Source organism: Ochlerotatus camptorhynchus, unplaced genomic scaffold, assembly GCF_037179485.1.
Source record: "Ochlerotatus camptorhynchus isolate MF236.1 unplaced genomic scaffold, CSIRO-AGI_Acam_v1.1 ptg000183l, whole genome shotgun sequence".
NCBI classification, from domain to species: Eukaryota; Metazoa; Arthropoda; class Insecta; order Diptera; family Culicidae; genus Ochlerotatus; species Ochlerotatus camptorhynchus.
In genome coordinates, this window is record NW_027040673.1 from 1,308,316 (window position 1) to 1,321,439 (window position 13,124).

Here is a 13,124-nt window from a genome sequence, read left to right on the forward strand (position 1 = left end):
ACGGCGATATGTGAATATGTACGGACAGACCCCGAACCCCAAGTCTTAGTGTAATGCATCAATTATTTGTTTTCCAACCGTGCATGCTCCTACCCCCTTTCGATTGCGAATCATAACATTTCCCGCTTGGCCATCAGATAAATTTTGAGGCATTCAGCGTGAATTGAACAAAATCGATCAATGAACGTGGCTTCCATTGGATCCGCGTCTGATCTTTGCCGACTACAACTGCTCCTCCGAATTGAACATGTGCGGTCTGGGTGTCTAAATATTCCCATCGCAATTTCTTCACAGTAGCATTGCAACTCCCTCCAAAAAAATTGCGGGGCCAATGTGGATTCACTTGAGGTAATCTGATAATAGCATATAATTTGCAATTACTGCCGATGAAACCGACAATATCCAATGAATTTTAATTTCAACAGTCGCCGAATACAAATTGGCGTTCGGTCTGTGGAGAATTGACTTTGGTTCTGCAGTCAAGTGTTGGAGCACAGAGTTTATTAACCAATACAATATGCGGTTGACTGGTGGCAGTCACTAGGTCAACGAGAGTGCCATGGATGCAGTTTTTGGTTTCGGAACGTCGGAAAGAGCTGGGTAGTGAGGAGATAAATATCAATTTTCTTTTATCCCCCGGCTTGTTCGGTCGGTGGTTTTTGGGATCTGGGCACTGAACGGGCATTCTCTGGATGGCAGTATGGCTCTTGCGATCGATGGCCGTGAGCCACCTGGGATTTGGTTTTGCGGTTTTCCTTTGCTCATAATGAACCGATTATTCGATTTTGAGTATTTTTTTCTCACACCTACTTCAAAGCGGTTGGCACTTTGCGGATCGATAATGGTCGGTTGGAGAATGGTTTGAGTAATCAATATTCAGTGAACTGGATAAATGCATTGGGTGAAAAGAAAAGAACATAACATTACAGTGATGGTGAGTGGCTTACCACATTGATGAAGATGATGTCATCGTCGCTGCAGATGGCCAGGTACGGGGAGCTTCCGAATTCATTGAGTCCAGAAACCGGCTGTTTGGAGGCGCATTTGCCCATAGGGAGCCGGCGCCCTGCTATGGGTTCGGAAGCAGCGGTGAGAGGTTTGCTCGCGGCGTCGGCATCAAGGCGATGGGGAAGCTGTTGGGTTTGAGAATAAAAAGGTGTTGTGGAATAATGATTGCGGTTTACTGGCAGGGTAGGCATCGCACATGCGAGATAATGAAGACATTCCACAATAGCAAATCAAGCGTAAAGTTCATCGATGAGGTTTTATGTTAATGCAGAATGAACGTATAAAAATGGTTACGTGTTAGTAAACTGTATGTGCATGTGTGTATGTAGTAAAGTTTATAAAGTTAGATATCGAATTTTGATAATAAGTAGTACTTGCTTTTTATGTTTGCGTTTTACATGTCCATGCATTGACTTTCCAAATGTTTTAAAATACTATGTTCAATATTCATTGAACAGATTTAGGAAACAATCAAAATGTTGTAATTTTTATCATTGTGAAAGTATTTGAGTACTTAAGGCAAAGTTTTGACTACCAATGGGCTATAATTCAGTTAGTTTAATCAATTTTTTTTTCAATGAATAGCAAATTTAAAAGAGGTTTCAAAAACAAAACGCTGTTCTACAATTAAGCAATCAAGTCTTAATCCACGCTTTTATATTGATGTTATACTGACATTTTCTGAAAAAGACCGCGACCGCGACTTCTTTGCATTCATTCCCGAAGTCTCAAACAACATATCTGTCAATCAAATATGTCAACATGAAGTCCTCAATGCACTAAAAAATTTGGACGCATCTAAAGGACCAGGACCTGACGGAATTGCACCTGTATTCTTGAAGAATCTTTCAGAACAACTTACCCGCCTTTTCAATATGTCTCTAAAAAAAACGACGAAATTTTTCAGCAAGTAAAAAAATCAAATTACAAACAAACAGCACGGCTTTTTTAAAGGTCGTTTAGCTACCTCTAATCTTCTTGAATTTGTAACCTTCATTCTTAACGCAATGGACAATGGCAAGCACGTGGAAGCTCTTTATACTGACTTCAGTAAAGCATTTGACCGAATCGACACTTTAAACTGCAAAAATTAGGAATGGAATCTAGGCTTCTGAATTGGCTCCAATCATACTTAACGCAACGCAAACAAAGAGTTCGTTTTCAGAATAAACTTTCAGAACCTATTTCGGTCACCTCTGGGGTGCCCCAGGGCTCTCATTTAGGCCCAATTCTTTTTATTTTGTACGTAAACGACATTTCCTACATACTTAAAAAAATAAAAGTTCTTATATATGCAGACGACATGAAGCTCTTCATGGAAATAAGTAATTCTAGTGACACAGAAGAATTCCAGAATGAAATCAACTTATTCAACACTTGGTGTAGTAAAAGTCTACTCCAACTCAATTTTGAAAAAAATTCAACGCAATTGTATTTAGCAGAAAAGTAGAAACACCTCTTTTTGAAATATTTTCAGGCAACCAAAAAGTAGAAAAATGTAAAATTGTAAGGGACCTAGGTGTGATCCTAGACCCCAAACTAACTTTTGTAGAACATTATAATACAATCATAACGAAAGCAAATAGTATGTTGGGCTTCATTAAGAGGTTCAGCTATAATTTTCAAGACCCATACACTATCAAATTATTATATATTACATACGTAAGACCTATTCTGGAATACTGTAACCTGGTATGGAATCCGTACATTGCCATACACGAGGAACGCATAGAATCCGTCCAAAATCAATTCCTTTTATATGCCCTTCGGAAATTGAATTGGACCGCATTTCCTCTTCCATCATATGAAGCACGCTGTATGCTCATCAACTTGCAAACACTCAAAGAACGCCGCGAATTTTCAATGCTTTTCTTCATCAATGACATTATTTCACATCACATAAAATCATCAGAAATACTTTCACAATTAAACTTCTACACACCCGGTCGGCATCTAAGAACACGAAAATTATTCTCAGAAAAATCACACAGAACAAATTACGCAAAAAATGGCCCCTTCAATCGAATGATGCGACAGTATAATCTACACTGTGAAGTCATGAGCATCACTATGTCATAAGAAGAAATTAAAACCAAACTAAAACATTATAGAAATAATGCATAGTATGTAAGTAAAACATTGTAACCATTGTAGACTTTGCTTGACGAAATAAATAAATAAATAAACATTCTTTTGTTCTTAGATCTGGGATCAATAACTGTTACGGTTAAAGCCTAATTAAAACAATATTAATTCCAGAATTCTTTTATATGATTCTGTATGTCAGCTATGGAGGTCTTATGGATACACTGAAAATATTTTTTCGTTAATTCTGTCAAGCTCATTTCGTAAAAAAATGAGTTTCGTAGATATAACATATGTTTCGTATATTTTGCGAAACATTTGTATTGTATGCTATCAGGCATCATGCTAACCTTACTCTTAATTCGTACAATACAAGAACTGATTTTTGCACGGAAGTAAACACTGCCTTTTTTTTTTCGTACGTTCGTGAAAACTACAAAACCATTCGTTCACCTACGAAAATCACTCGTGCATTATAGCATTTGACGTTCATTAATATTATGCAATTGCGTATGTGATACGCATGTTTTTAAGTATAATGAAAACTAGAAGGCATCATCATTGGACTGATGAAATGTGATGTTGATTTTTGTTTGGTCCGATCCCCGGCGTAGATGCCGCTTCGCAGCTGCAGCAAAAAAAAAACTATCATCCAACGGAATACGCACCACGGAGGAGCAAACATGGCTCAAGCTGGGAGTCCCGTCGTAAGCTACGGCCATCCCGTGCTGACCATCATTAACTGAGACCGATCAACATGATGGATTCCACCAACTACCTTTCATCGAGGACTATCGGGAGGTTCACGGTCCCTGATGAGATGAGCATTACCATCGTTTTGCAATTTGTAGTGGAACTAATCCTTATTTTATAAATATACACAGCCTGTCAATCGTTGGCTAGATGAAAGAGCAGCCGTCGTGAGTTTTTCCGTGGACATAGACCGCATTCTGATCTTGGACACAGCTGACGCAGCAAATCACTAATAGCGAATTTGTTTATTATCGGGGTTGGAACTGGTTCCAACCCAGTGTGAAACCGAACTTTTGTCAGTGCGAACATCAACCTGAGGTAGCTTTTAAAAACAAACGATCAAACTGACGTTTGTCAGAAAACAAGCAGAGCCGATCTTGATACCCGATCCAGGTTGGAACTGAATAATAAACAAATTCGCTATAAGACTAGATACTTTAGCGAGTCCAAGCCACTGACTGGTAAAGAAGGCGTTGACTGTTCATCGGAGAGATGCTGCCGTGCCGTAGGGTATGGCCTTTGATTCGTGCTGCGGGTTTCAGAAGATCCTGGTGCAGATTGGAAGAATCACCATTGGTATGTAATAGATTTACTTTAAATATTCAATATTCAATGCAATAAAGTTTTTAAAATGGCTTTCACAATAATCAATTTTATTTTCCAATTAAATTTTTGTGTCTCTTTGTATAGCTTTTCGTATAATTTGAACTTTTTTTGTGAGTATACGGATGATTCGTAATATTTTCATTCTTTCGATTTTTTTCGCACAAATATATTCGTATTTAGTTCAAGAAATATTCGTAGCCAGAGTTGCAATGCTTCATAAAATACACGAATGTTATGAACTGATTAATTTTGGAAATTTAAACGAATCAAGTTTCTCAGAACGTACCAATATTTTTCAGGGCCACGGAATCCTCTTCGGTAGCTCCCACGCCTGGCAACGGCGCAATGGAATACTCTGGGGTTGGTCACTGGTTCTGGTTTACGGTGAGAAAGTTCTAAACTCTAGCCTTGACAAAGGCTGTTTGGGTGGCTTCGATCGGAGGGAGAAAATGAAGTTGCTTTGCTGCGTTGCTTTAACCGGGTGTGTATTTCTCGTGCAGATGATACAAAAGTTTGGTTTGAACTATCTACTTGGCCAGCATGTTGATCGTTTTAATATCTGTTGGTTGTGTGATGTGTGGTACAATATAATTTGTGGTTTTTCGTCTGGTGAATTGTATGCTGTTCTAACTGTTTGCGTTGTTTGCGACATACTGGCTACCAATGAAACAACTATTTCATTCAAATTAACTTATACTCTAATTCAAGATCTTTTCTTAATCTAAAACATGAGGATTCTTCTGCGATAGCAGCGATTGCTGCGTGTCCATCTGGGCTACCAGGCACTTCACCGGAAGTGGAGGCGGAACTATCTTCGCTGTCGGTTGGTAGAAGACAGATCTTCACAATCGGTCGGTCGAAGACTGCGCCGGATGCAAGTCTGACGGTCACCACCCGGACGAGACCATCCGCGCCGGGATGTACTGCTTCGATTCGACCCACGCTCCACCTGACCGGAGGTAGGTAGGTTGTCGTCCTTCAGGAGTACCAGCTTTCCGACAAGAACATTCGGCTGCCGGTAGTAGTGCTTCGTACGCTGCTACAGTTGATGAAGGTAGTCCGTCGACCAGAGTTTCCAAAACGTTTGGATTCTGCGCTGCATCTCCTACCAAAGTGAAAGCCGGTTGTTGGAAACTCGGGCCAGGTTGGGCTCCGGGATTGACTGGAGTGCTGTTCCGACCAGAAAGTGTCCCGGTGTGAGAACTTTCATGTCACATAGGGCGGTAAGTGGGCGAGAGTTAAGACAGCTCTCTATCTGGCAGAGGATGGTACGCATTGCATCGCTTGATAGGGATTCCAAGCCAACGACTCGTCGAAAGTGGTGCTTGAAAGCCTTGATCGCAGCCTTCCAAAGGCCGCCGAATGTCGGTGCGTTCGCAGGGATAAAGTTGAACTGGATGGATGATTCAGCGCAGAACGATGTTACCTTCAGTCAGTTGTTGGTCGTTGAGTTGCTTGCAGACCCTAATAAATAAATACCATAAACGAACGATTACCCAAATTGTCGAACTTTTCCACAAATGGTTTGGATGATACCCCAAACACGTCGTTAAGAAAAATAACCATAACAATTTTATTAGGGGAGGTCTCGTAGTTCTCTGTCTGTTCCCTTGAAGTTGGTGACATTGTCACAGAACAGAGCAATTGGCTTGCCTCGGCAGGCAACAAACCGTTTCAACGCTGCGATGAATGCTTCGGAGCTGAGATCACCAACCTATTCGAGGTTTACGGCCTTCGTTGCCATACAGACGAATACAGCGACGTATGCTCGTATGTTTTTCGTTGCAGAAAAAACGAAAGAATTTGTGAAGCAAACGAACGCTTTTCGTGTATAAACTAATTTTTATTTTCAGTGTTTTGATGAAAGACTTTACTAGTGAATTCAAGATACCTTATAGACCGTAATGATCAACTCCAAATATCAATTGCTTCAACTTCAGAAGTGCAATGCGGTTCTATGCAGTGTTGAGATTTTTTGTTGCCATTGACAGACTTTCGCGCGATATTGACAAAATTGTTTTTCACATAGTCACTGACAGACTTGATCCTCAAAAAAACCTACGTTAAAATCTCATTCCTTTTTTTCGTCTGTGACAAAGATTCACCCTGGTAACAAAAAGTGTAATTTCGTGCATTCTGTGTCACATTATTGTTATCCAAGCAGTTCAACGGGTCCACGTAATTGTGTTGCTCAAGTAATTCAATTTCGTAACAAATTTAGTTAATTATAAAAATCTGACAGCATTGTCATTGACAATTGACATGGTTTGCCTTGACGATGACTGTTAGCTCAAATGAGTGACCAAAGCATAAATGTCAATGCCACCATGTATTGTCAAAATTTTGCACCATTGGTTTTATGTAATCTGAACATTTAACTTTATAATTAAATTTTAGAGAAACGAGAACAATTCTGTACGATCCTCTATAAAATAAAATAAAATTAAATAGGCTCTTCGATTGATAACTAACTCAGAAAAATTGTGTAAAACTTGCTATTAACATTTAACAGAGTCCAGATATCGGTGCCTTTCGGTACGACGGTCTTTGGCCTTTTAACATTTCTTCAGAGGTCTATAGGAGCAACTTCAGAGGCTTCATGGGTTAACTAGAAATTTCCAATAAGCAGTGATGGAAAAGTTCGTGAAAACTCACAATGACTCGCGAACTTTTACCTTAGTTAATTTTGGAAAATATCGCGAACTTTTATGAACACCAGAGATGCCAGACTTTTTTTTTCAGAAATCTGCGAAAAATATCTGTGAATTTCAGAAATGTCTGTAATTGGACTACAGAAAGTTTTGCGTGTGAGGGAGGAGGGAACCTAATTGGAGTTGAGAATGCATCCATATACGCCGTATATATTAAAAGCAAATAAATAAAAAAGATAAATTACGATTACATGACAAATGCGGTTGACTCAAAGTTGAGATAAGTTCACTCATATTATTGAAAACGTAGTTAATTCATAGACTGAGTAAAACTTTCCGAGCTTTTCCAGGAATATGCTTTCTAATATGAGCAACATCTCTTTATATATATATGAAATTAGTACACGGAATTTTTTTTGAAGTACTTTCCATTGGGAATGCACATTATATTTTTCCATTAACAAAACCAATGATATCTATTTAAATTTTACGTAACATTCATGTGATCACATGAGTTTAATATGATTACATTTGACACATAAGGTTCATGTGATTTTGTGGTGCAATTTCCAATTATGACATCACATGAAAGTTATGTTAAATTCTAATGAATATTTTCCATTGTCTATGTAATGAGTGAGTGAGTGGCTAATAATGAGTGTATACTTCTAGAATGAGTAAATTTTTCGTCGATTTTTATTATATCCGAGAAAAAAAATTATGAGGCTCCGAAAAATTTACTCAGTCTACAAGTAAACTACGTTTTCTAGAGTTTGAGTAATTTAAATTTAAATTTGAGTCGATCTTAAATGCCATTTAGTGTGGACATCCATTAGATACTTAGTACTGGTTCTTTTGCACGCAAGCAGCGGGACAACGAGCACAATTTATAAGAGATTCAACATTCCACCATCTAAATATGGAGAAATCGACAATCGAAAGAAAAATTAATAAGCTTATCAATGCGATTATAAACACTTCGTGCTCAAAAAGTACTGATGAATCAGGATTAGGGTTGCTGAAACGATTCAGATAGGAAGGAATATCGAAATAAAGATCATCGAGAAATGGAGAGGACTGTAAGAAAGAAGTTAAGTACGATAAATTGGCGCTAAACACTAAAACTGCTGTAACGATACAAATACAGTTTTGAAATAAGATATATCAAGCAACATATTCATTACATTTTGCAAAATAAAATGAAAAACTTGGCTAAATATAACACAATTTGCTGATACCAATCTTATTGCCTTTCTCGTACACCAAGGTGTACCGAAAGGCTATGGTATCACTAAATTTCGTTCCAAGACCCGGAGAGACGAATGGCGTATACCAATAGACTCTTCTCAACGGGATCGGAAAATGTTTCTGTTTGTGTGTGTGTATGCATGTATTTATGTATGTATGTATGTAAATTCGTATGAGTGCAACTCACTCAATTCTTCGCAGAGATGGCTGGACCAATTTGAGTGAAACAAGTTCCACAAGATGTTTTTAAGATCCCCATACTGCTGATTCCACTGGGGAATTCACAAAAGATTGAAATATCAAAAACTCATCATGCGACACATCAAATCACATTAGAATTTTACTATAAGATCAATGGTGGACATATTCAGACCCAATGATCACAATGGGCTCTTTCAGATGTACCGGGTACCCGCGCGAAGTGGACAGATTCTGACATGTGCCAAAATGCATCGTGCGATACCTCAAATCACATGGAACTCAACATAATGATTGATGAAAGTATTTATATTGATTTTCCTTAGCTTATAGCTTACTTGATCCTTTGAAAAAGTTCATCATGTGGTTTCCTCTCGGCTTCTCTTTGATTTTTGTCGATATTTTCCACATTTTTACGACTCTTATTCAGGTACAAAACGGCGAAAATGGCTGCTTCGTTCAGCACTAAAACTGCATCCGGTGGTAGGTGTCATCGAATAAAAAGATGGAATGCACTGTCCGTTTTATTCACAGTGACAATGACTATAAGACTTATGCAACATTTGAAATTTTCGCTCCACAGTGCTCAAACGGTTTCAAATTGGGCCCTGATTAGCCTCCCAAAATTTGAACTCATTTAGTAATAACCTGATTTGGTACAAACCATTTGAAGTTTATATGGAAATTACTATGGGGTAACCATAATTTCAGTTCATATCTATCTCAAAATACACCAGTTCACTCTACTGATCACTGCGCTTGTTGAAATTTTTCTCAGCTACAAGTTTGTTGAAGACGAACAAATGTAAGAAACAAAAATTATTAATGATTCAAGTTACTGATGTCTTATGATTATGCTTAATAATCTGTTCAGCAGGCAACATTGGTGTTTATGGCGCGTAGAATAGTGGACAAAAATCATGGCTTCTATGTCACACTGCAGAATACAGTGTTGCTCTCAATACAGTTGCTTAATCTTGCCATAAGATTATCAATCTCTTAAACAATTAATAACTATTTAATTTGACGTTTGGCTGAAAAACGATTTTCTGCTAAGTTGTAGCTGATAAAAATTCCCATAAGAATAGCAATATAATTTGTTAACAGTATGCATGTAAAAAAGCTAGAAGAAAATGAACAAAAAAATTTGTTTTCCATAGTAATTTCCGGTTTGTACCAAGTCAGTTTCTTATCAAATGAGTTTAAACCTTCGGAGGCTAATCAGGACCCGATTTAAAACCGTTTGAACACTGCAAAAATTTCAAATTTTGCATCAGTCTAGTGACTATAGACAGTCAAATTATAGACCGGCCAACGTGAGTTGACGTATCCAAACAAACCGTCAAATCGTATAGAAAATGTTTGGATACAACATGGCAGCACATTGACAGGTCTATAACTCGTTCGTGTTGTGGATTTGAAAACGCGTGAATTTCTAATGCGTATTTCAAAATAACCGATGAACCGTTCTGACGGCCCACATTACCGTGCAGGTGCCGTGTGTTGGCAGGGACCAATATTGGACAGTTAGATTTGTATAAAGTACCATCAGCTAAAGCTGTATTATGAGCTTTATCTCTATACATTCTTAGGTGTTTCTTAGAAGATTATCATGTTGGTGTACGCTGATTCAAAGAGTAAGTGGTATTAACATTGAGCTGTCCATAGTTGGGCGTTGTTGAACTTGTGGTACTTGCACAACATTTCATGTGAGTACCAAAGTAACCATATAATCACAAAATAACTTTTAACGTAGGTTCAGAGTGAGACAATGTCACTGAGATATGGTTCGTTGGGTGTTCAGATGACTATTACTTTAAAAAACTAATCCTGGTGTATCTCTTTTTCGTTTGCATGTAACACTGTTTGATATTACAAACCGCACCGAGCCTTCGTGGTGAGTGAACCTGAAGAAGAAGACGATGACCATAAGCCCCTTCTCGGAACGAGTGTATTGTTGATGGACCTGGCCTACGAGTCAAGGTTGGATTCTGTGATGATGAGTATCACAAGAAAGGCAAAATAAGTAGCACGATCTTCATCAAAATGTAAGTATTATTGACAATAATCATAACATTCAACTCGTATATCCATTGAAATACGGTAAGGAGGGACGGTCCAACCCTACCCGATTGAAGCGATTTGCACGGGGAGAGTGGGAATGCCAACTCCCTGTTGATAACATTTCGTGGATAAAGAGCGGGCTTTTCTCCCTACTCATAGGGGCATCTTCCTGTTTGGGGGCTTGTCAGCGACCAATTGGCTGATCAAGTTGCTGGAAGGAGATTTTTTATTGTTCCGTAGATGCGTATAGGCGATTTTGCCTATCGATCTACCCAATCCGTTTTTGGCCCTTCATACAGCGACATGTTGAGGATAATCAGAGGTTATTAAGCTTGATCAATACAAACAGAGAAGATAGCCCACTGCTGTCGGAGTTAGTTTCCGTGCTACAATGGGTGGTAAACCACTAACATATGTATATCATATCATTTACAGAAATTAGAGGTCAGTAGGGTTAACTAGATGAAACTTGATCCGCTTTGGTTTCTCGAATTCCAGAAAAGATGCCACAAAGAGCTGTCTACTTGTGACATTTGCGTCAGTTAATTGAAAGTTAACATTTTTGAGAGCAGTAATTCCCTAAGACTTATTTTAGATAGTATTCAAATGTACGATAACTTCTAGGATATTCAATCTAAAGGTATCAATCTTTCACAGCTCATAGCTATTATATATCACACTCACTTTTTTTTTTACCGAAGACAGTATTTTGTTTGACGAGCAGCAGAGCGCTCGGCGATCGTTTCGGTAATTACAATAAATGACGAGCACTCGGTAGTTAATGCACTCTTGTGAGCTGTCAAAAAAACACCGAAACGATTGCTGTATCGTACCGATAACTCTTCTTCTTCTTATTTGCATTTTAAATTTACTGCTTATAGCATATGACCTTATTGCGTGCTGTCAACTTAGTGTTCTAGATGCATTTCCACAGTTATTAATTGAGAACTTTCTATGCCTGTGCCATTTTTGAATTTATATAATTGTGAGGCAAATATACTCATACTAGTACTTACCTTAAAAGTTAAAATATGTAAATATTTTAGATTAATAGTTGAGCAGCTTTAGGCTGATTTTGTTTTCAAGAATTACTAAAAATTCTCGATTTTAGATATAGATAACACTATGTCAAAGGAGGTTTTTAGAGAGGTTTTCAGGACTGTAATTTATTATTTCGAAAGCCATAACTGAGACACTTGTTCACATTACGGGTTCATTCACACATTTTATTTGGCTGGACCTTGATCCGAACCGCTCTATTGAAATCTGAAAATAGAAACACGTCTCCAGAAGAATAGTTGTTAATTCAAATCATTTTTACTCACCATCTTCAGCAAAGTTTAGAATTCTTTCTAAAAGTACTGAATCTTTTTAGAAATGTTCGGAGTCACTTCGGAAAGTACTGAACCACTTCGGGAAAGATTGGAATCTGTTAAGAATTTTCTGAAGAGTTTGAAACCACTTCCGCAAGTACTAATAAACTTCGAATAGAAATGAATCACTTAAGAAAAGTTTGGAATCACTTCAGAAAGTTCTGAATCACTTCATACAAGTTCAGAATCACTTCGGAAGATACTGAATACCTTAGAAATTTTGGAATCACATTGGAAAGAATTTGATTGCAGGGTCACAACAATTATGGCAGTGTTTTTTTTACAGTTTTCACTGCGTAAGAGACAGATGTATTTGCAGAATGGTGCATTTTTGAAGTTTTTGACAGATGTTCCATGCGTGATTCAAATAACAGTATGTTCAGTAAATTTGTACAAATGTTCGATAACAAAATACATTCAGTAAAATCAGCATGACTACCGACGAGCCAGCAATTAATTTTACCGAAATAAGTGACAGCATGGATGTATTTACGTTTACTGAACAAATCTAATGAACTGATCACAGTCAACAATTAGAGAATATACTGGGCTCCAGTAAGTCTTATTACTGTGTTCGGTATTAAGCATTTGAAAAGCCGATAGCATTGCAATTAATAAGATTTGCTGGGCATAGCCCGCAAAAAAAAGGACCGAACATCGAGTATGCCATTGTATTCGTTTGATTGGTGCTATTTATTTTAATATTTTATTCAGTTTGATTTGATAATCATAGCTCAGTTTGGGAAGTCTTGATCCTAATTGAGATCATCTGGGAAAATCTTATGGGTTAATATCATAGGCTTATGGCAGTCTTGTGGACTATGTCCGGGGGCCATTGCAGCCTATGCTGCTCAAACTACTAAATCAATTCCGTTCAACTAATTTTTCACCTCCATCAATCGAAGCGAAGCTATTTTGATGGTAGCTCATTTACTGTGAAATTAGTCACGTTTACATCGATTGATATATGGCAATGAGTGATGTAAAACTAGAAAACAGGTTTCGAGAAGACATGTCCATCCGGTACCGGATCAGCGCCAGATCAATTAATGCCGGACGTATTAAAGCCAATGAAGAAGAAGAAGAGAAAGTGATTAATAGGAGGAATTTCAATAAATTGAATTTATTGAGTCATGAA

The 13,124-nt window shown here is 37.9% G+C and overlaps 1 protein-coding gene across 15 annotated transcripts in view; it reads right to left on the bottom strand.

The window, feature by feature from the left end:
- The window catches only part of LOC135702051 (probable serine/threonine-protein kinase DDB_G0282963), a 244,593-nt gene that overhangs the window by 120,948 nt on the left and 110,521 nt on the right, over positions 1 to 13,124 (bottom strand). For all 15 annotated transcript variants that reach the window (XM_065223029.1, XM_065223028.1, XM_065223027.1 and 12 more), the window contains one exon: positions 948 to 1,133. In XM_065223029.1, coding sequence (XP_065079101.1) covers positions 948 to 1,052 — 105 coding nt within the window. In that variant the 5' untranslated portion in view covers positions 1,053 to 1,133. The remainder of the gene's footprint in view (positions 1 to 947; positions 1,134 to 13,124) is intronic.